General features: G+C 49.9%; 1 protein-coding gene and 1 pseudogene across 1 annotated transcript; one reads left to right on the forward strand and one right to left on the reverse strand.

Moving 5' to 3' along the window:
* Window positions 1–5,097: 5,097 nt before the first annotated feature.
* The window catches only part of LOC135976651 (class I histocompatibility antigen, F10 alpha chain-like), a 34,817-nt pseudogene continuing 16,563 nt past the window's right edge, over window positions 5,098–23,351 (reverse strand).
* Window positions 11,305–13,395, forward strand: LOC135976653 (myb/SANT-like DNA-binding domain-containing protein 1). The gene is made up of 2 exons (XM_065573549.1): window positions 11,305–11,926; window positions 12,832–13,395. The coding sequence occupies exon 1, from the start codon at window positions 11,354–11,356 to the stop codon at window positions 11,924–11,926; it is 573 nt and encodes a 190-aa protein (XP_065429621.1). The 5' UTR covers window positions 11,305–11,353; the 3' UTR covers window positions 12,832–13,395.

The raw sequence follows: 23,351 nt of genomic DNA on the forward strand, positions 1-23,351 counted from the left end.
TAGTTGGGGCTTTGTCTAATATCAGCACCTGTTACCTCCCCCCCCCCCCCCCGCCCCGATCCGATCCGATTTTTCACACTTCCCGGGTGGTCGCCAGCTGCTGCTGGGAGCCTTAGAGGCTGTTGGTGCTTCCCTGGGGTCCGAGCAGAGACTGTTGCTGCTGCCTATAAATCTGCAGTTGGATTTATCACCCTATCCCCGTGTGAGTCACTCGGGCAGCACTGAGCCCAGTCAGCCACATTCCTAACAGCTGCACAGAAGATCTCGTGGTCACAGGTCACGAAGGGCCCCTACAAAGTACATGTACCAACAAGACACTAATTTTACATTTGCTATATCAGGTCACGTGCCTGGGGAAATTCAGGTGTATTATCAGCATGGGCACCAATGACCCTGAGAATAGTGTTTTAACCAGTTACATTATATTTACCTCTTGGTTAATATAATTACTGTGTTGAATTGTGTGTGTTATTTCTTGGGAGCCTCCAAATATCTGGCAGGTAAGTGGGGGTTACACTGGTGTTAGAATTTCCCTCCTAAGCTGCCAGGAAGGGGCACAGGGGATGGAGACACCGCCAAATAAATTCATACGGGAAGAAAATAAGGAAGTTAAACCCCACTGAGCTGAGGGCAGGATCCAGAAGAACCCAGGCCTGTCCATCAAAACCTATAAGGAGATCACCTCCTTTAGAGCTAACCAGGTGGATGGGGGGCACTGTGATGCTGTGGAATGTGGGAGGCACTTTATCATATTGTTGATACCAGTATGATACAATTGCGATGAATTGTGCTAGATATGCCATGTGAGGTATTTGTGAAAATGTTATGATTTGCCAAGTATGATAATCTTATTTATATGTTTGTATCACCTTTGTAGTGCGAGTTATAGCTACGTAGGGTATATCTGTGTTTCCAGACTTGTGCTGTGTTTCTGAGTGACACCGACACACAGACTGGCATCAGCACTGCCTGGCCTGTTCAATGGCCCATCAAGGGTCATCAGCTGTACAATGAACCCATTGAAAGGCCAGGGACTACGCCTTATGACTCAGCAGGACTTGTAGGGCCATGTCTATAGACAGGGGACTCTAAGGCTTTGTCTACACTCTCCAGCTTTTAGCAACACAACCCCGCTGCTAAAACTTTGGCAGTGTGAACTGTTTTTGTTGGCACTTTTGCCGTCAAAAAATTTCCACCCCCTACGAGTGGGGTTCATGTTGTTGACAGGACCGGGCTCCTGCTGACAACGTGGCATTCATGCTGCTGACTGGCAAAATGTTCGTCTTTTATAAAGGTTTTTTTTAAGCACCGGTGAACACCAAAACTTTTGTCGTTCACTTGGCAGTGTAGACAAGCCCTAAGGCTTTTCCATGCCCAGGTGCTGTTAGTTTGTAGTTGGGACACAGGAAGTACAAGCCACCTGGAAAAGGAATATAAAGGGCAGCTGCATCATCTCCATTTTGTCATTCCTGCTCCTTATCTCTGGAGTGACTTTTCTACAAGCCGAAGCTCTGAACAAAGGATTGAATGACCCATCCAAGCTGTGGATGTGATCCAGAGGGACTTTCAAGCCAGTGAATTCCCCAGTACTGCTAAGAACTTGATATATGGACCTTGAAGTCGCTGTATGTATCTGAGTGCTTTATCATTTAACACTCTTGTCTTTCTTTTTTCCTTACAATAAACCTATCATTTTACACACTAAAGAATTGCCTGGCAGCGTGGTATTTTGGGTAAGATCCAACTTAATATTGACCTGGCACTGTGGATGACCCTTTGGGGTTACCAGAATATTTTGTATAACGAGCAGAGTTTTTAAATAACTTTCACTGTACTGGACCTAGGTGCTGATTGGGAGCCAGAAAACTGAAACACAATGTGATTTCTTTTTTCAGCTTCTCGATAACCAGTATGGGGGATGAGAAGCAGAGTTTATGACGGGTTGGTGAGTTTAACCTCAGTGTTAACCACCAGTTTTGCTCTCCTTTTTGCAGCCTGCCCTAACCTTGGCAACTGCAATACAATAATCCCTAGCACTTCTAGAGCATTGTTGGCTCCATTTTATTGATGGGGATAAAGGCACAAAGAGAGGAAAATGACTGATTTTCTGTGGAAGCAGCAGAAATGGGAACAGAATCCAGGAATCCTGGCTCCCGGCCCCCTGTTCTAATCAATAACAATTCTTTCCTAAAACTTTGTGGGTTACGCTGGCAAAACCCAGCAAATGATCCCCCTGCACTGGGTAAAGTCACTGAAGGAGTGGGGAACAGGTGGGGTAAAGTTGGGGTGAGGGGGGCCGTGTTTGTAGAACAGCCTCTAGTCCCAACCTGGCTCTGGGAGGACAGGCTTGTTTCTCTGCAGCTATAGCCAGCAGGGGGAGTGCCTAGCATTGTTTTTGTGCAGATCCTACACAAGCATTGACCCATCTTGCACCTCCAAAGCACCGACTCCGGGACCACTCTCCTTTTCAGTTGGGGCAAGTGGAACCGAATCTGTTCCACTGAGCGGGGTGAGGAAGGGGAATTGGGGCAGCCCCACAGGGACCACACACACACCCAGGGGATGCTACAGGAGGGAAGGGGTTATTCTGCTTAGCCAGAGTAAAGGTACAAACTCCCCTCCTGTACTGGATACCCGGGTCACAGACAGCAGCAGAAGGAATGGGAACCCACAGCTGCATCTATATCTCACATAGGTTGGTCTACATTGTTTATGGCTCAGGTCTAGATGAAATGACTGTAAAGACTCTCCGTAGTTATCAATGATTCACTCTCACGCTGGGAAAACATTGCTAGTGGGGTCCTACAAGAGTCAGTCCTGGCTCTGACAGTTTTCACCATTTCATTCATGATTTAGATGCTCTAGTGGAGAGTGTACTTAGAAATGCTGCAGGCCCGAACAAGCTGGGAAGGGCGGCCAGCAGTTGTGAGGACAGGATTAGAATTCAAAACAATCTTGACGAATTGGAGAATTGGTCTGAAACCATCTTTGTGGAATTTATCTTGATTAGTGCAAATATTTCAGCCAGGAGGACAAAATGAAATGCATTAAACAGCCTAGGTACCAATATTACAGAACAGGAGCTGGGGTTCCAGTGGACCACAAGCTGAGTATGTGTAAACAACGTGAGGCTATTGTGAAAAAGGCAAATATCATTCTGCAGTGTATTAACAAAGGTGTCGTATGCAAGACAGGAGGTTAAAAAAATGGACATCTTTATTCTTGAGAAAGGAAGACTGTGAGGGGACCTGATAACCTTTCCTGTCAGTTAAGGGCTGTTAGGAGAGGACTGAGATCAACTCCTCTCCAGCTGCACTGAAAATAGAAGAAGGGGGAAATCAGCATGCTTTGCAGTGATGGAGATTTAGGTGAGACCAGGGATGGGAAAACTACGGCCTGCGGGACCGTCCTGCCTGGCCTCTGAGCTCCCAGCCAGGGAGGCTGCCCCTGGCCCCTCCCCTGCTCTCCCCCACAGCCATGCCGCCGCCCGGGCAGCGCTCAGGGGGGCTGCGCAGTCCAGCAGGGCAGCGCGCCTAGCTCCATCTGGGCTGCTGCCCTGAGCGGCATGGTAAGGGTGCAGGGCTGTGAGCTTCTGCGGGGCAGTGTGTCTAGCTCCGGCGGGGCTGCAAGCTCCTGCTGCTCTGAGCGGCATGGTAAGGGGGCCAGGGCGTTGGATAAGGGGCAGGAGGTCCCGGGGGGCAGTCACGGGACAGAGAGCTGGGGGCGGTTGGATGGGGTGGAGGTTCTTGGGGGGGCAGTCACGGGACAGGGAACAGGGGGGGTTGGATAAGCGTGGAGTCTCGGGGGTCTGTCCGGGGGCAGGGGTGTGGATAAGGGGCGGGGCGGCCAGGGAGGGTTGGGTAGGGGGTGGGGTTCCGGGGGGGTGGTTAGGGGCAGGGAGGGTCTCTGGAGGGGGCAGTCAGGGGACAAGCAGCGGGGGGTGTTGGATGGGTTGGGGATTCTGAGGGGGGCAGTCAGAGGGCGGGAAGTGGGAGGGGGGCAGCCAGGCTGATTGGGGAGGCACAGCCTTCCCTACCCTGCCCTCCATACAATTTTGCAACCTCGATGTGGTCCTCGGGACAAAAAGGTTGCCCACCCCTGGGTTAGACATTAAGAAAAACTTTCTATGAGGATAGCTAATCTGTGGAACAGGTTGCTGCAGACCCATAGGCAAATGCGCTCTCAGCTTCCACAACCCATGGGAGGAACCGCTCTTTAATGTATTGACCATACTTGCTGCTTGGGGTTTAAGCCGTAGGCTCCTCCACCTCCCAGTACCACACCTCTGAGCCTTCAGCATGCCTTCCTTGCTGTGACCGCGCCGCAGTGAGTCTACTTGGACTGGACCCCTGGAGAAGGCTTCACACCCAAAAGAAGCAATGCAGCCCCCCCGTCTCTGGACTGCATCGACTCCCAGCTGGTGCAAAACAGAAGGGCTTCTTGTACGTCTGAACCTAACACAGGAAATTCTCAGGGGCCTTGAGCAAGAAATTCTCAGCACCGTCCTGCTGGGCTTGTCCCCACCCAGGTGGGCTCAGGCGGCTCCTTGTTCCCAGCCCAGAAGTGACTCCTCCTTCCTGTGGTCCCTCCTATATCCCCTCCAAGGCCCCGCCGCCAACCTCTGTCTTCTTTCCCAGGCAAACAGATCTCCAGGTGACTCTCTCTCTTCAGCTCTCTGTTCTCTCTGCTGCCCATAACTGGCTGGCTCCAAGTTGGGATGGGCCTTCAGGTCATCAGTTGCTAAGTTACAAAGTGTCCAGGCTATGGTCTGGGGTCCAGGCTGCTAGACTGAGTCACACCTGGTCCTCTGCAACAATAGACACCCCTCCTCCCACCTTGGTTAGACATGCAGCACATGGGGGAAACTGAGGCACACACAGTATACATACGCAACATTAGGAAAATATCCCACTTAGTCACATAGGTTACCTAGAGAGGATGTGGAATCCCCATCATTGGAGGTTTTTAAAAACAGGCTGGACAAACATCTGTCAGGGTGTGACAGATTTATGTTACCAAGCTGCCAGAGACCTTAGGTGATCAGTCTAAGGCAGCGGGATTTTTAGGGGTGGAGATGAAGAGAGCACACCATGTAACTAAGTTTAAAGTTTTATTAAGAAAATAACAGCGGAGAGTGCTGCGTGTTTCCCACGTCACTCTGAGGAAGGAAGGAACGCACAACCCAAGTCTGGGTGTAATGTAAGAAGAAGGCGGGGGGAAGGGTGGACGGGAGTTCTTCCCTGGGCACAGGTCGTCCGGGGTCCGCTGTAAATCTCCAACTTGCTTCCGCTCTCGGGAGGGTTTTTACCCTAGGTGTTCCTGAGGGCTTTTGCTCTCTGCCCCAGTCTGAACCGGTTTTCTGTGGCTTCCTCAGCTTCCCCAAAACACTCCGGCTTCAGGGGATGGGAGACGCCTGTCCCATTCGCTGACCTTCACTGTCTCCCTCGTTTTCGCAGCCCCTGCAGTTTCTGTTCTGTGAGTCTCCTTTCTTATGGCAGGGCAGGGTTGGAAGCTCGGCCCCCCTCTTTCTTGGCAGGTAGCAGAGAATCTGTTGTGTGCAGTGACCTTGGGCTGGAGTCAACCTCTTATCCAGGCCTAGCTGGAGTGTCAAGTTAACCCGTTCCCTTGTCTCTCTCTCTCCCTCCTTTGGCCTCCTGAAACCTGCAAAGGAACCTTCCATTCCCCACTCACTCACACCTTTAACTCTTCCCAGAATACTGCACCAGTGTTAGCAACATACAATACTGATCTGCCTTCCCAGGGGACTTGAGGGAGAGGGCCATTGGGGTGTGACAAGGAATGGTCTTGGTTTACTTGGTCTTGCCAGTGACCTCTTGAGGTCCCTTCTAGCCCAGCATTTCTATGGCTCTACAAATGGTGAACAGGCCATTAGAGGCACTTATAAACTAAATGCAGACACTTATTCCTGTCCACCAGACTTCCTCCGCTGATGATAGCAACAGTGCTACCAGCTGTGAGTAGACCAGGCCATTTACTATGTTACAATCATGAAATTCTACAGAAAAAAAATAGGTCCCCCACCATATACACACAAGCAGTTACTGCTCACATATCTAGCATACCGTACAGAGTGTGCAAACAGCACTGCGCAGCGTAGAGCATTGAGTGCACACACTAAATGCTAGCAAATACTAAACTCTTACTAAAAGAGTTTTTATCCATTAACATTTTGGAAATTATTTTGTGCAAATAAAACATTATTACAGAAAACTATTACATCTAAAAGGTAAAACGTGGTTCAGTGAGCAGATAAATGAGGCCAGAAATCCCACATGGGACACTCCAAGTGCCAGAGAAAAGCTGGGAGAGGTTGATTGGTTCTTGTAGGGAGACAGAGCAGAGCTCATCCATCTTCCTCTCTGGGGTCCCCTCAGGTTGTGGCACAGACTCCAACAGGCTCTGTTAAGCTGCAGAAGTTAAACACAGGCAACGTCTATTAAAGGGAACCTGCCATAATGGATGGTCACCCTAGTGGCTCCATGTTTAGTGGACAAAATCTCTAACCCCGCCGACAAAGCTTTTAGCTCCAGTGTCAGAGATCTGTGTTCCTGGAGCCTCAGGTGCTGGGCTCTGTCCCTCCTGCAGGTTCACTGGAGACTGTTCTCTGAAGCAGCTGGATTTATCATGACAAATCTCACCCAATGCTCTATCAGCAGCCACAGAGAAACCCCTCTCACTAGAGTCTTGCACACCTAAATTCATCGCAGAGAAAACAAGGGGGATTTGGCTGCGAACCTGTGTGAATAAAAGGGAAATAAGAGATCCAGAACTCCCTTGTTCTGCTCCATGGGGCTGGTTTGCTAGAGGGGACGGGCCAGTGAGACTCAGGGTCCAATGACTTGGACTAGGTGTCTCTCTCCAGAGGCCTCAGTGAGAGCAGTGAACCCCCAGGCTAGAGCCCCCCTCACTTACCCTTGGCAGATCTGTCAGAGCCACTAGATCCTTGGTCACTTGCTGTGCAGAGGAGGAGGAGAAGAGAGAGTATATTAGCATCTCTCACAAGGCAGGGCTTCAGCGTAGTTAGTAGATACGGGGGACTCTTATCCAAAGGGAACAGTCATCACCTTACTCTTCCCTAGCAGTGAGGTGGTTGGTGCACAGATCAGTCTACAATGCAGCTGCCCTGGATTTCCACTATTCACATGCAAAAAACGTTACCATTGTACGAGGTCAGCACTGACTTGTGCTTTTCCTGTCTCTTCAGAATGGAAGCACTGAACACTCAACAGTCAAAGGCTAGCAAACTAAGAAATGCTGGGCTATGGATACTCAGGCCAAACAACCTCAACTCTGCCCCCTTCGGTCTGTGCCCAAATGGGTCCTTCAAGCAGACCACAGACTTCACCCTCACACCCTGCCAATCGACAGCAATTCCCGCCTTAATCAATGGCGCTGCACAGAACAGTGTGGATGGCATGAAGAGGAACGCGGATTTGGGGCGGTGCTGGGCACACAGACAAGGGTGAGTTTGGTTTGGCCTGGTGCTGTTCTACTTCCTGTTCCTATTCCCAGACCCACTGGGGCAGAGTTCGAGTTGCGTGGGAAGCATCATTCTACCTCGGCATATCCTGGTTTGCCAACCTTTGACTTCTGGGAATTCAACACTCTCAGGACACAGGGAGCCCAGGGCAGGGCTGAGCAAGAACAAACTTCTTGCATGTGAATTTTCGTTGTTCTGGAGTAACGAGGAGGAGCGAGGGAGGCACGACTCAGGGCCAACTGTAGGAGGAAGGGGGGTGTTCCGAGGAGGTTGTGTTGGCACTTCTCAAACCCCCTCAGGTACCCGCTGGAGACACCCCTGAGAGGGTAAAGAGAGAGCTGGACGGCTACACCCTAGCAGGGCCCGGCAGATCTACGCATTTTATACTGACTCTTGGTGCCAGGCATTAGATGGCCTCTGAGACAGTCCATCATTTATGTAAATATTTCCCATAGTTTTAGTCTTGGTCTTGTCCCTAAAGCTAATTGCAGGAGACAACTGAGGAGGGGATTTGAACTCGTGGTCCTCGAGGTGACAGCTTGGTGCCGATCTGACGCCAATGGAAAGACGCCCATTGGCTTCAACAGGCTTTGGATCAGGCCCAGATTTCACAAGCACCAAACCAACTTTCAGGTAAGTCAAAAGAAGTGTAACATTAAAAGCAGGTCAGACACCTTCAGGGTCACACTCAGCCACACACAGCACAGCTCTAGGGGGATAATAATTCTGCCCAACACCACCGTATACATTCCTGACCACCGCCTTCTCTGCACTAGAAAAATTGGGACCCATCCCCGCAAGCAATGCAATTCCACCAGTGATAGCAAAGGTGGAGCAATTGAGGAGATGGGGTTCAGGTGTTTTTAACCACTGCATCATCTAGACTTCCTCTGAGCAAGGTTACAGAACATGTGTCTACAGCCACTCTACACTACTGAAGACGACCTCTGCTGGGAAAATAACAAAGCAGGGCAGATTATCCAACAAGTTCTTGGAATGTATTGGAGACATTTTTTCTTTCAGAAGGTGGAGAAAGCTACTAGGGGAGAGGCTGTTCTAGATTTAACTTTGACAAATAGGGAGGAACTGGTTGAGAATTTGAAAGTGGAAGGCAGCTTGGGTGAAAGTGATCATGAAATGACAGAATTCATGATTCTAAAGAATGGTAGGAGGGAAAACAACACAATAAAATAATGGATTTCAAGAAGACAGACTTTAGCAAACTCAGGGAGTTGCTAGGTAAGATCCCATGGGAAGCAAGTCTAAGGGGAAAAACAGTTCAGAAGAGTTGGAAAGTTCTCAAAGAGACATTATCAAGCGCACAGATGCAAACTATCCCACTGCACAGGAAAGCAATGAAGGATGGCAAGAGACCACACTGGCTTAAACTAGGAGATCTTCAATGATCTAAAAATCAAAAGAGAGTCCTACACAAAGTGGAAACTAGGTCAAATTACAAAGGATAACTGTAAACAAATAATGCAAGTATGTAGGGGCAAAATCAGAAAGGTCAAGGTACAAAACGAGATCAAACTAGCTAGAGACATAAAGGGTAACAACAAAACATTCTACAAATACATTAGCAGCAAGAGGAAGACCAAGGATAGGGTAGGCCCATTAGTCAATGAGGAAAGAAAGACAATAACAGAACATGGGAGGAGAGGTTGATACGCTGGAGGGTAGGGATAGGATACAGAGGGACCTAGACAAATTAGAGGATTGGGCCAAAAGAAATATGATGAGGTTCAACAAGGACAAGTGCAGAGTCCTGCACTTAGGAAGGAAGAATCCCATGCACTGCTACAGACTAGGGACCGAATGGCTGGGCAGCAGTTCTGCAGAAAAGGACCTAGGGGTTACAGTGGACGAAAAGCCGAATATGAGTCAACAGTGTGCAATATGAGTCAACAGTGTGCCCTTGTTTCCAAGAAGGCTAATGGCATCTTGGGTTGTATCAGTAGGGGCATTTCCCGCAGACCGAGGGACGTGATCATTCCCTTCTATTCGGCACCGGTGAGGCCACATTTAGAGTACTGTGTCCAGTTTTGGGCCCCACACTACAAGAAGGATGTGGATACATTGGAAAGAGTCCAGCGGAGGGCAACAAAAATGATTATGGGGCTGGAGCACATGAGGAGTGGCTGAAGGAACTAGGATTATTTAGTCTGCAGAAGAGAAGAATGAGGGGGGATTTGATAGCTGCTTTCAACTACCTGAAAGGGGGTTCCAAAGAGGATGGATCTACACAGTTCTCAGTGGTAGAAGATGACAGAACAAGGAGTAATGGTCTCAAGTTGCAGAGGGGGAGGTTTAGGTTGGGGGGAGGGATAGCTCAGTGGTTTGAGCATTGGCCTGCTAAACCCAGGGTTGAGAGTTCAATCCTTGAGGGGGCCACTTAGGGATCTGGGGAAAAATCAGTACTTGGTCCTGCTAGTGAAGGCAGGGGGCTGGACTCGATGACCTTTCAAGGTCCCTTCCAGTTCTAGGAGATGGGATATCTCCATTAATTTATTTATTTAATTTATATTAGGAAACACTATTTCACTAGGAGGGTGGTGAAGCACTAGAATGGGTTACCTAGGGAGGTGGTGGAATCTCCTTCCTTAGAGGTTTTTAAGGTCAGGCTTGACAAAGCCCTGGCTGGGATGATTTAGTTGGGGTTGGTCCTGCTTTGAGCAGGGGGTTGGACTAGATGACCTCCTGAGGTCCCTTCCAACCCTGAGATTCTATGACTCTATGTGAAAATGGGGAAAGGGCTAAATGACTTTTTTGTTTCCGTTTTCACCATAAGGTTTTATAGCTATTGGACGTTGAGCATAGTGAACACCAGTGAAACTGAGGTAGAATCTGAGGCTAACGTAGGGAAAGAACAAGTTAAAAATGATTTAGACAAGTTAGATATCTTCAAGTCACCAAGGCCTGATGAAAGGCACCCTAGAATACTCAAGGAAGTGACAGAGCAGATATCTGAACCAATATCTTTGAAAAGTCATGGAAGATGGCAGAGAGGACTGGAAGAGGGGAAACATAGTGCCAATCTATAAAAAGGGGATTAGGGACAACCCGAAGAATTACAGACCAGTCAGTTTAACTTCAGTACCCAGAAAGATAATGGGGCAAATAATGAAGCAATCAATTTGCAAACACCTAGAAGATAATAAGGTGATAGTAACAGTCAGCCTGGATTTGTCAAGAACAAATTGTGTAAAACCAACCTGATAGCTTTCTTTGATAGGGTAACAAGCCTTGTGTATGGGAGGAAATGGTAGATGTGGTATAACTTGATTTTAGTAGGGCTTTTGATAATGTCTCATAGGACCTTCTCATTAACAAACTAGGGAAATATAGCCTAGATGGTGCTACTATAAAGTGGGTGCAGAACTGGTTGGAAAACTGTTCCCAGAGAATAGTTATCAATAGTTCACAGTCATGTTGGAAGGGCATAACAAGTGGGGTCCCTCAGGCCTGGTCTACACTAGGAGGTTATGTTGTATTTAGCAGCGTTAACTCGAATTAACCCTGCACCCGTCCACACAACGAAGCTATTTATTTCGACATAGAGGTCTCTTTAAATCGATTTCTGTACTCCTCCCCAACGAGGGGAATAGCGCTAAATTGGACATGGCCATGTCGAATTAGGATAGGTGTGGATGTAATTCGATGCTAATAGCTCTGGGAGCTATCCCACAGTGCACCACTCTGTTGATGCTCTGGACAGCAGTCTGAGCTCGGATGCTTTGACCAGCCACACAGGAAAAGCCCCGGGAAAATCTGAATTTCTTTTCCTGTCTGGCCAGTTTAAATCTCATTTCCTGTTTGGACATTGTGGCGAGCTCAGCAGCACTGGCAACGATGCAGAGCTCTCCAGCAGAGGTGACCATGCAATCGCAGAATAGAAAGAGGGCCCCAGCATGGACTGATCGGGAAGTCTTGGATCTGATCGCTGTGTGGGGCGATGAGTCCGTGCTTTCGGAGCTGCGATCAAAAAAACGGAATGCCAAGATCTACGAGAAGATCTCCAAAGCCATGACGGAGAGAGGATACAGCCGGGATGCAACACAGTGCCACATGAAAATTAAGGAGCTGAGACAAGGGTACCAGAAGACCAAAGAGTCAAACGGACGCTCTGGATCCCAGCCCCACACATGCCGTTTCTACGAGGCACTGCATTCCATTCTAGGTGTGGCCGCCACCACTACCCCACCACTGTCCGTGGACTCTGACGATGGGGTATTGTCGACGGCCGCTTCCTCGGAGATGTTCGCGGACGGGGAAGATGAGGAAGGAGATGAGGAGGACGAGGCAGTCGACAGTGCTTTCAACGCTGATTTCCCCGACAGCCAGGGGAAATCACCCTCAAGGAGATTCCCTACCAACCCTCCCAAGGCGGTAACCCAGACCGTGAATCAGGGGAAACATCAGTAGGTAAGTGTTTTAAACATTTATTTTGAACAGAATAGGAATGGTATCTTAACAATGGGTTTTTCATGATTAGTTTGCCCTAGGCGCTTCAGTTTCTAGTCCTTGCCAGTGCAGCTACTGGAAAATACTGTCAATATGTCCAGGAATAGAGCAGAAATCCTCCTGGGACATCTCCACGAAGGTCTCCTGGAGGTATTGTGAAAGCCTTTGCATCAGGTTCCTGGGGAGAGTGGCCTTATTGCGTCCTCCATGGTAGGAAACTTTTCCACGCCAGGCTAGCAGCAAGTACTCCGGGATCATTGCCTCGCAAAGCATGGCGGCATACGGCCCTGGTGCTTGCTGGCATTCACGCAGCATGCGGTCTTTCTCTGTCTCTGAAATCCTCATCAGAGTGATATCACTCATGGTGACCTGCTTTGAATTAGGGGAATGTTAGTATTGGGACTGATTGTCTGTTCCTTTACATAACTGTAACCGGCGGTTTACAGCAATGCGGTGGAGGCGTGACAGGGGCAGCATGGAGGGATCTTTCCCGGGGACAGCCGCGAGGGGGGTGGGACAGGGGCAGAGTTCATTCTGGCCGGACTGCCAGCAGCAGGAACTGGCCAATGCTAGGAGCATTGCTTGGAACGTGAAAGGAGGGCACTGCTGTAAATTAAGCTTTAAGCAGCCAAAAGTCTACGGCTTACCATGTCCGCCTGCTAGCCGAATTCTGTTGTCCGGCCCCGCTTGTGTGATCTGTACAGCAAGACCCCAGGCACTCAATGGGAAGGCCGAAAATTCGACCTTGTACTGAGCGCGCATGTGATAGGTGCTGTGCATGGTCTTGTTCACAGAAAAAGACTATATTCATTGTTCGCAAAACTGTATCTTTCTGAGGAATTCACTCCCTTTTTCCCATCCCACAGCTGCGAGTGTCTCCCGAGCTACCCCGGCATCCCCCTCCCAGAGGCTGGCGCAGATCAGGCAACGAAAGAGAAGGACACGGGACGAGATGTTCTCAGAACTTATGGGCTGCTCCTGAGCCGAGGCGACACAGCAGACCCAGTGGAGGAAGAACATGTCGCAATACCAGCGATCACACAGCGAACGGGAGGACAGGTGGCGGCAGGAAGACCAGCAGGCAACTCAAACGCTGCTTGGACTAATGAGGGAGCAAACGCTCCGGCGCCTTGTAGATGTTCTGCAGGACCGGAGGCAGGAGGACAGAGCCCCGCTGCATTCTCTCTCTAACCGCCCTCCCCCGCCACAAAGTCCCATCCCCCCCCTCACCCAAAGTCCCAAGAAGGAGGGGTGGCAGGGGCCATGAAAACAGTCACTCCACCCCTGCAGACTGCTCAAATTGCAGAAGGCTCTCATTCCCAAAGATTTGATACGTCCTTTCCCTCCCTCCAAATGCACCTCACCCAAGCCCCCGTCCCAGTTTCATCCCCTAACTGTGTAGTTCTTAATAAAAAATACGTTTCTGTTAATTACGGTTTCCATCATGTTCTTTTAGAGGAGAGTGTGTTTGAAGGGGGGGGGGGGGGGTTGGTAATTGGAGAGGACAGTCACCTTTACCAGAGTACAGACATGGGGGCAGGTTCAGCGGAAGGTCACACACACATTGCAGTCACTAGGCACCCTGGTCAGTCTGGGAGGTGGTTTTCATGTTCTGTGTGGGGGGGCTATGTGAGTTTGTGGCGGGGGAGGGCGGTTACAGCGGTCCTTAGCCTGGATGACAGAGCCACGCAGCAGGGGATCTGTAACTCCCCCCCGCGCCACAAAGTCACATAGCCCCCACACACAGAGTCCCGAAAAGGAGGGGTGGCAGGCTCCATTGAAACAACCAGTCCACCACTGCGGACCGCTCTAGGAGCAGGAACCTGTCATCCCTCGAGTTTAGAAGCGTCCTTTCCATCACTACACCCACTCCCCAACACAGTCTGCGTCCCAGTTTCAACACTTTACCACAAAATCCTTAATAAAGAAAACAGTGTTAACGAACAAAGTTTCATTTATTTTATTTTTAAAGGTGTGTTGGAAGAGAGGGGACGGGGTGAACAGGGTATGTAATTGGAGAGGATCGTCAACATTAAGTGGGTAAAGAAACGGGGGCAGGTTCAGCTTCTGTTTAAACAAACTTAATAGTCACAGGTTACCCTGCTCACTCAGGAACGTAGCTTTCAAAGCTTCCCGGATGCACAGCGCGTCCCGCTGGGCTCTTCTAATCGTCCGACTGTCTGGCTGGGCGTAATCAGCAGCCAGGCGATTTGCCTCAACCTCCCACCCCGCCATAAATGTCTCCCCCTTGCTCTCACAGAGATTGTGGAGCACACAGCAAGCCGCAATAACAATGGGGATATTGGTTTCGCTGAGATCAGAGCGAGTCAGTAAGCTTCTCCATCTCCCCCCTTCAGACGTCCAAAAGCACACTCCACCACCATTCTGCACTTGCTCAGCCGGTAGTTGAAGAGTTCTTTTTCACTGTCCAGGGCGCCTGTATAGGGCTTCATGAGCCAGGGCATTAGCGGGTAGGCTGGGTCCCCGAGGATGACTATAGGCATCTCCACATCCCCAACAGTTATTTTGTGGTCAGGGAAGTAAATACCTTCCTGCAGCCGTCTAAACAAACCAGAGTTCCTGAAAACGCGAGCATCATGAACCTTGCCCGGCCATCCGACATTGATGTTGGTAAAACGTCCCCTATGGGCCACCAGTGCTTGCAGCACCATTGAAAAGTAGCCCTTTCGGTTAATGTACTGGCTGGCCTGGTGGGCCGGTCCCAGGATAGGGATGTGAGTTCCATCTATAGCCCCACCGCAGTTTGGGAATCCCATCGCAGCGAAGCCATCTATGATCACCTGCACGTTTCCCAGGGTCACTACCTTTGAGAGCAGTAGCTCAACGATTGCGTTGGCTACTTGCATCACAGCAACCCCCACAGTAGATTTACCCACTCCAAAGTGATTCGCGACTGACTGGTAGCTGTCTGGCGTTGCAAGCTTCCAGAGGGCTATGGCCACTCGCTTCTGGACAGTCAGGGCTGCTCGCATCCGTGTGTCCTTGCGCTTCAGGACAGGGGACAGCAACTCACAAAGTTCCAGAAAAGTTCCCTTACGCATCCGAAAGTTTCGCAGCCACTATGATTCATCCCAGACCTGCAGCACTGTGCGGTCCCACCAGTTCGTGCTTGTTTCCCGGGCCCAGAATTGCCGTTCCACACCATCAACATGACCCATTGCCACCATGATGTCCACGGCGCGGGGTCCCGTGCTTTGCGAGAGGTCTGTGCCCCTCTCAGACTTAATGTCCTCACTGCGCTGCCGTAGCCTCCTCGCCCGATTTCTCAGCATCTGCCTTTGAAAAAGGTGAATGATAAGGTGCGAGGTGTTGACAACGGCCATAACTGTAGCGATGATCGCAGCGGGCTCCATGCTCACAGTACTGTGGCGTCCGCGCTGTCAATCACCAGAAAAGTGCGTGAACTGATCGCCCGCCGGCGCTTTCAGGGAGGGAGGGCGGGAGGGAGGGTTGAATGATGACAGTTACCCAAAACCACCCTTGACACATTTTTTGCCCCAGCAGGCATTGGGGGCTCGACCCAGAATTCCAATGGGCAGCGGGGACTGCAGGAACTGTGGGATAGCTGCCCACAGTGCACCGCTTCCAATGTCGACGCTTGCCCCGTTAGTGTGGACTCACAAAGTCGAATTACTTTCCTTAGTGTGGATACACACGTTTGACTTTGTAATATTGGTTCCACAAATTCGCTTTAAGTAAAATCGAACTACTCTCATAGTGTAGACATACCCTCAGGGATCAGTTCTGGGTCTGGTTCTGTTCAATGGCTTCATCAAGGGTTTAGATAATGGCATAGAGAGTACACTTATTAAGATTGTGGCGATACTAAGCAGGAAGGGGTTGCAAATGCTTTGGAGGACAGGATTAAAATTCAAAATGATCTGGACAAACTGGAGAAACAGTCTGAAGTAAATAGGATGAAATTCAATATGGACGAATGTAAATTACCCCACTTAGGAAGAAACCATCAATTGCACACATCAAAATTGGGAAATGACACCTAGGAAGAAGTACCACAGAAAGGAATCTGGGGTCATAGTGGATCACAAGCTAAATATGAGTCAACCGTGTAACACGGTTGCAAAAAAAGGCAACATCATTCTGGGATGATTAGCCCGAGTGTTGTAAGCAAGACACAAGGAGTAATTCTTCCTCTCTACTCTGTGCTGATTAGGCCTGAACTGGAGTATTGTGCCCAGGAAGGATGTGGACAAATTGGAGAAAGTCCACGGGAGAGCAATACGAATGATTAAAGATCTAGAAAACATGACCTATGAGGATAGATCGAAAGAATTGGGTTTGTTTAGTCACAGAAGAGAAGACAGAGAGGGGACATGATAACAGTTTGCAAGTACATAAAAGGTTGTTACAAGGAGGAGGGGAAAAATTGTATTCATCAACTTCTGAGGACAGGACAAGAAGCAATGGGCTTAAATTGCAACAAGGGAGGTTCAGGTTGGACATTAGGGAAAAAAAAATCTTGTCAGGGTGGTTAAGCACTGGAATAAATTGCCTAGAGAGGTTGTGGAATCTCTCTCATTGGAGGTTTTAAGAACAGGTTAGTCAGGGATGGTCTATATCAGAGGTCTTAAAACATGCGGCCTGTGGGGCTAGTTCCTGCAGCCTGCAAAGCTCCCCGTGGCCCACTCCCCACCCCCTCCAGGCCAGGGGTGGGCAAACTATAGCCCCCGTGGCGCCGCAAGCCCTGCGCCGCTCCCTGAAGCGGCCGGCACCACGTCCCTGTGGCGGCGGGGAGTGGGGGTGGGGGCAGAGGGCTCTGTGCGTTGCCCTCCCTTCCAGGCACCGCCCCTCCGCAGCGCCCATTGGCCGGGAATGGGGAACCGCGGCCAATGGGAGCTTCGGGGGAGGTATCTGGAGGAGCAGCAAGGCCAGTGCACGGAGCCCTATGGCCCCTTCCCCAGGGGCTGCAGGCATATGGTTCCGGCTGCTTCCCGGAGTGGCGCTGGGCCAGGGCAGGCAGGCAGGGAGCCTGTCCTGGCCCCGGAGCTGCTCTAGGTAAGCGGCGCTGGGCCGGAGCCCGCACCCCAAACCCCTCCTGCACCCCAACTCCCTTCCCTGAGCCCCCTGCCGCACCCTGCACCCATCCTGCACCCCAACTCCCTGCCCTGAGCCCTGGCCACACCCCGCACTCCTCCTGCACCCCCTGGGAGCAGGGAGGGGGTGGAGTTAGGGTGGGGACTTCAAGGAAAGGGGTTGGAATGGGGGCAGGGAAGGGGCGGGGCCTAATAGAAGGGGCAGAGTTGGGGCAGGGCTGGGGGCAGCAGGGGAGGGGTGTCAGTGATGCGGCCCTCGGGCCAATGCACTAGTCCTCATGTGGCCCTCGTGGTCATTTGAGTTTGAGATCCCTGGTCTAGATAATATCTAGTCCTGCCTTGAGTGCAGGGGACTGGACTAGATGTCCTCTCGAGGTCCCTGCCAGTTCTAGGATTCTATGGTACTAGAGCAATAGTTGGAGATTTCCCGAAAAGCCTCATTGTAGACAAGGTCTTTGAGCAGGAGTGATGATCTCCTGTCAGTGGCTCCAGGCTAAAATCCACAAGCAAATACTGATGGCTGTTCAGAGATGGTCACTTGAAAAGAGGCGATGGGTCTCTTGTCACTTACCCTGAGCTACAGCGTAGCCGTCTCCCGTCCTCCCTGCAGAGAGAAGGCAAATTTCAGTGAATGCAGCTCCTGAGGTAGGAACCGACTCCGATCTGTGTCCACAGCTCAGAAACAGGGCCCCTGGCCCAGCACAGACCCCTGGCGCTCAGTAATGGACTCAAGGTCCCATGTGCTCACGATCGGCAGGAGAGACAGACACGAGACAGTTTCCAAAGATCTCAGCCCACTGGCTGCTGGGCTCGCTGGAAAACCGAGCCTCATATAAACTGTAACCCGCACCCAGGTTCTGGGTCTGGCCCTCCAGCAGCTCCTATGGGGGTCATTAGCTCAGTCCCACAGTGGGACAGTCACACAGTACTGACACTGGCTCCTGTATTGCTGTTGGCCTTAGGTGGGTGTGCAGGGCCCGGCAAGTCCAGGGAATGACCCCAAACCAGCCACTTTACCTGGGCATTGCTTTTTCCAGAAGAATACTCCGATTATAACACCAATCAGGACAGCTGCAGTGATAACTCCAGCCACAATGGGAATCAGACTATTATTTGGTTCTGAAATGGAATGGAGAGAATGAGCAATGGGGAAAAATCCCCCACTAAAACCCCCCTTTCATCCCAGTGCAGGGATCAGTCAGTCAGCTCCCCAGATAAGGGCTGAATCCTGCAACCATCCACCCCTTCCAATGCAGCCACCATGCACCTACCAGGCATTACACCCCACCACAGAAAGTCCTGGACACTAGACCCAGCCTCTACCACTTCAATTCATAATAAATATTTAGCACTTAAAATAGAAGACTTTTATAACATTAATCAATCTTCATCAACCGAACTATGGGAGAGAATGAATGTCAGTATCATCCCTAAAAGGGAAAGGGGGAGACTTGCTGAAGATCACACAGAGTCAGTGAAAGAACCAGGAATAGACCCCAGGAATCCTGACTTCCAGCCCCTCCTCCCCTAACCCACCTGCCCCCACTCCCCTTCCAGAGACAGAACCCAGGAGTCCTGGCTCCCAGCCCCTAGCTCCCCCTTGACCACCCTGACTTTCATGATTAATGGAACACAGTCCCATTGTGTGATTCTGGTGACAAACTGGAAACTGACCTCAAAGCTCTGGATTTCCCTGCCAGGAATATAGTTAGACACTATGCGTGTTTTTTGAGGGGGCAGGAAGTGAAGAGGGGACGATAGAGATATTTTAATACTGTTCTTGGTTTATATGAACCTGTTAAACCCCAAGTTCTGTATACACTTTAAGTTTCATTAATCAGCTTCTCCTGTTGTCTGAAAGATCCACATAATAATACAGCAAAAAGAAAAATATTTCTAAGAGAATAAGGAAATGTGGTTTATGACACAAAAATTGGCAGGGGACGTAGTAGCAGGATTATGATGTGAAACCATCTCTTGACTAGATTTCCAGTGCAGGCTGCCCTTTTAGAAATTGTTTGCACTTCCAAATGCTGCATTTTTCCACTTCCCAATTAACCAAGCAAAAAGATGGGTAATAAATTCTCTCTCGACTTCCTTGTGCTGGGGCATAGGAGACACTCCCCCGATGCAGGGCTCTAATCTGCCTCCTCGCTCCATTCCAAGGCCAGACTCTCTCTTCCAGCATCACTGCGCACAGAAAGAAGCTGCTCCCAACATTAAACCTCTACCTCTGGCCACATGGGCCCATAGAGTCGTGTTTCTGAGAACCTGCTGAATCCTAGGACTAGAAGGGACCTCGAGAGCTTATCTAGTCCCGTCCCCTGCACTAATGGCAGGACCACGAGTGCATGAAGTTGAGAACGGGCTGGAAGCTGAAGCAAGACCAACTCTGTCTGGAAATAAGGGGCAGATTTGAGCTTCTCCTGGGATGTGATAAATTCTCCATCCCTTGGAGACTACATCTGGAATGGAAATCTCTTTCTGAAGGATCAGCGCTGGTTTGCCCACAGATGGCCAGACTGTGATTCCCCCCTGCCCTGGACTAGGCAGGAGCTCAGATCAGATGATTAGAATGGTCCCTTCAGGCCTTAATCTCTCGTTGTTAATCTTCTCCCTTCAGAGACACTGTATTGCTGAGATGTATCCAACAGCCCCAGAGGCAGCAAACTGGAGAGCAAGACATGAGCCCCAGGCACTGTGGGTCCCAACTCTAGCACAAGAACTTGACTGCAGGGGGACAGAGCCAAAGAGGACAGGGCCTCACAGACCCTGAGAAAGTCCAGCTTCAGCCTATAAATCCAAATGAGAATTTTTCAGGGGTTGAGTTTAATGGATTCCCCCTCTCCCACTAGGAAAACAGACAAACACACAAACTCCTTACCCCAGGAGACAGAGAGTGGCTCTAACAGGCTTTCATGCTCCACGTGACATGAATAATGGGCTTTGATCTTGGGATCAATCTCCATTGTCACCCAGGTCTGGTAGGTCCCATCCCCATTGGGTAGGATGCCTTCAGAGTAGGTCTCCTGCCGTCTGCTCTCCCCATTTTTCAGCCAGGTCACGGTGATGTCCCGGGGGTAGAATCCACTGACCTTACAGGAGAGGGTGATGAGGCCGTCACGAGATGACCTGTCGCTCACTCTAGCTGTTGGGCACACTGGGAAAAAGAAGAAACTCAAGTGAGGTGTTTTCAAGCTCTAATCCAGGCAGCATTTTCTAGAGCTTTGCAGCATGAAATTCTGAGACCCGAGCAGTGGGAGAGGATGAGAATCCATGAGACAGAATCCCTCTGATGAGAGAGAACCATCATGTTAGAGGATTTCTGTGCCGAATTCACAGTATCAGCAACGGTGAATCCTGAATCCAGGTCCCTGACCTGGCCTCTGCTCCAAACCACAGAGACACAAATACCTTGACAGGCTTCACTAAACTCCAGATACAGGTGTCAATCACACACTAGGTTTGTACCCATCTCCTCTCAGTCCCTGGATTTGAAAGAGAGAAGAATCTTGCCCTGGCCAGGGAGCAAAAACTGGACTGGATAAACTGACCAATTAGAGACGGAAAGGGCCCATTAAACAAAAAGTGACACACAGTGCTAAATTGCCCCTCAAACGAGCTAATATGAATTGGCTAATTTCTTGTAGGTTGTTACCAAATCTATTTACCCCAATATTATGGATTTCAAAAGGAATTATGCTAATGTTGAAAAATCAGTTTCCCAGCCCCCTGGCATTGAAATACACATTACAATGCTGTGTATGGATTTTTCTTGTTGGCATTTGTAAAGATGGCAAAGGACAAGATAATGTTCTGCTGAGGTTTGTGAGAGAAATAAGCAATTAGTATAATTGTTGCAAAAAACTGGGTAGAAATTTCAAGTAACCTTGAACAGCAAGTGCAAACTGTTTGGGAAGGGAAAGATCAGGGTGTGTAATGATGCTAACGAATCTGGGAAATGTGTGTATATGGTAACAGACAAGGTACATAAACGGGTAATAGTGAGTTAACATTTTGAAGCAGACTGTCCTCCTGAGTTGGAGTGTTAAAGCATTTAACCTCTTCCCTTCTATGTTTGTGATTAATCTTTAACTAAAAAGCTGGTAATAAATTTGAGTGTGATTATCTGGTGTCTTATTGATAAAAGAATCGAAAAGTAAAGTATGAAAGTGTTGCAGCAAAGGTAGGTCTTGAGGGGGAAAACTTTAAGGACAAGGGGAGCCTTCTTCCAGGTTAGTATGGGGAGGGCAATTCCACATGTAGGGAATGGCATGGAAGGAAGCACATAAATGACTGTAGGAGAAGTTTGGCAACAAGGACAAAGCTACCATCATTGATGGAACACGGGCTGGGGGCAACACAAGAAATATGATGGTACAGACAGTGAATAGGGAAGAATTACATGGTGAATGAAGCTGGTGTCCATAGAAGTGGCACTTCCATAATTAAGCAGAGTGCTCTAACATGCACAAGTACAGATTGCCTTGATAACGGCTGTGTCACATCAGAGGAAGAGGTAGAATTTGTGATGTGAAGTTGCGCTCATTTGGTCAAGTGGCTCTGGAGATGCAGCTTCTCTACAGTGAACTGCTTTTAACATTTTCAATTTCTTATCTTTTTTTCCAGCAGAACTGATAGGGAAGGGGTTGTTTCCCCACCTATCCCTGGTGCAAGGTTCGCTGAATATCCCCCTACCCACCTGCTCCAGTTTGGAACTGGGGAATGGAGATGTAGCCAGTAGTGTCCCCCTAGGTGGGGCTTGTCCCCCGCCTTACCTTTCCTCTGTAGAGTCTCCTTCCCGTACTCTAGAGCACTCCTTAGCCAGGAAATACAATTCCCCTCCACGTAGCGTTTCCACTGCTGGTTGTCATTTACTTCAGCCTCCCATCTCCTCTTGGTGATCTGAGCCCCAATATCTGCTGCTACCCAAGTCATGGTCTCCTTATCGAAGGTAAGAAAGTCTCGTCCGTCATATGAATCCTGGTAAAACCCCTGAATGCTGTTGTCTTCCCGGAGATCACAGCCGTATATTGTCTGGATGATGTGAAACCCTGAAACACAGCTGAGGGTCAGAAGCAGTCTCTCTCTGAAAATCTCACCAAGAGCCCACTGCAGGTAGCCCAGTGGTTCTTCTTCTTGCTACTGGGCCCTCCCTCCCCTGAGAAATGGGGTTCCCACTTATGCTGTTGGGTCCTACACCCTCCCAGCTCCTTTCAGGGGGGAACCCAAACCCGCAGGGGGCACCCTCTCCATCTGTTGGGTCTTGTACACTAAAGAGCCCCCACTGCAGAGAGCTCACAACCTTCAAGGAGTACCTCACTGCTGCTTGTTCTTGTATGTTCCCTGCAGGAGGAGCAGGGTGGCACAATCCCAAAGGGAGTACTCCGGATATTGCAGGGATCTATCCCCTCCAGCTCTCTTCTGCTCTCTGAGGATCCCCCCAGTTCTCGTAGTCAGGGTCATTCTGGAGAAGAGAGGGAGTTCAGGGTGTCTGTACCCCACTCTCTTCTGCTCTGGTTGTATTAACTTTGCAGGGTCCTCAGGACCACTTGGTCCCCCACCTCCGTCATTGACAGTACCCCCATTCCCCTGTGAGGAGGGAGTACAGGTCTGTCCCCCACACTAACCTCTGCTCTGGTTTAATGACCTCACAGAATGCCCAGGGTCACTCTGTTTCCCTGCCCCATCTTCTCCGTGCCCCCAACTCAGTCTAGGAATGGCAAAGAACCAACTTCATATGCTTGGCCTCTTTTTCACATGGCCACTGTCTCAAGGTGATTCCCTGTGAGGATCAGGCCACTGACGGCCCTTAGTTCAGCTAGCCACCATTTTCCTACAGCCAGGCTAATCTTCACAACGGCCCCCATCTCGCACACAACCAAGAGCAGACTCAGTTAATGGAGCCACCCCTGGGCTGATAGGAGGCAGGGAGGGAGACTGGGGGGGGAGGGAAGGGGGATGGGGACAGGAAGGAGAATGTAGGGGAGCGGGAGAGAGGCTGTGGTGAACAGAGAACAGTGTGGGGATCACGAGGAAGACTGAAACGTGGGGAAAGGATCAGACCCCTAGCTTGGCAAACTGGGTAGAATGTTGGGGCACAAAAATAACTCACACAGGGTCCCAAATATTTTCACCCCTCCCTCACCCTGCATTAGATACATCGAGGTAAATGCCAAGATTTTCAGCAATGACTAGTGATTTTGGGTGCCTAACTGAGACCCTTTAAAGGGGCCTGATCAGAAAGTGGGAGCACCCGGCCTCTGAACATCAGACACCCAAAAATCACTAATCACTTGTGGAAAACATTA

The sequence above is a fragment of the Chrysemys picta genome, chromosome 19, assembly GCF_011386835.1.
Source record: "Chrysemys picta bellii isolate R12L10 chromosome 19, ASM1138683v2, whole genome shotgun sequence".
Taxonomy (NCBI): Eukaryota; Metazoa; Chordata; order Testudines; family Emydidae; genus Chrysemys; species Chrysemys picta.

What these genes read in the sequence shown, in the direction of transcription:
- LOC135976653 (XM_065573549.1), top strand. Translation starts at nt 11,354, where the DNA reads ATGCAGAGCTCTCCAGCAGAGGTGACCATGCAATCGCAGAATAGAAAG.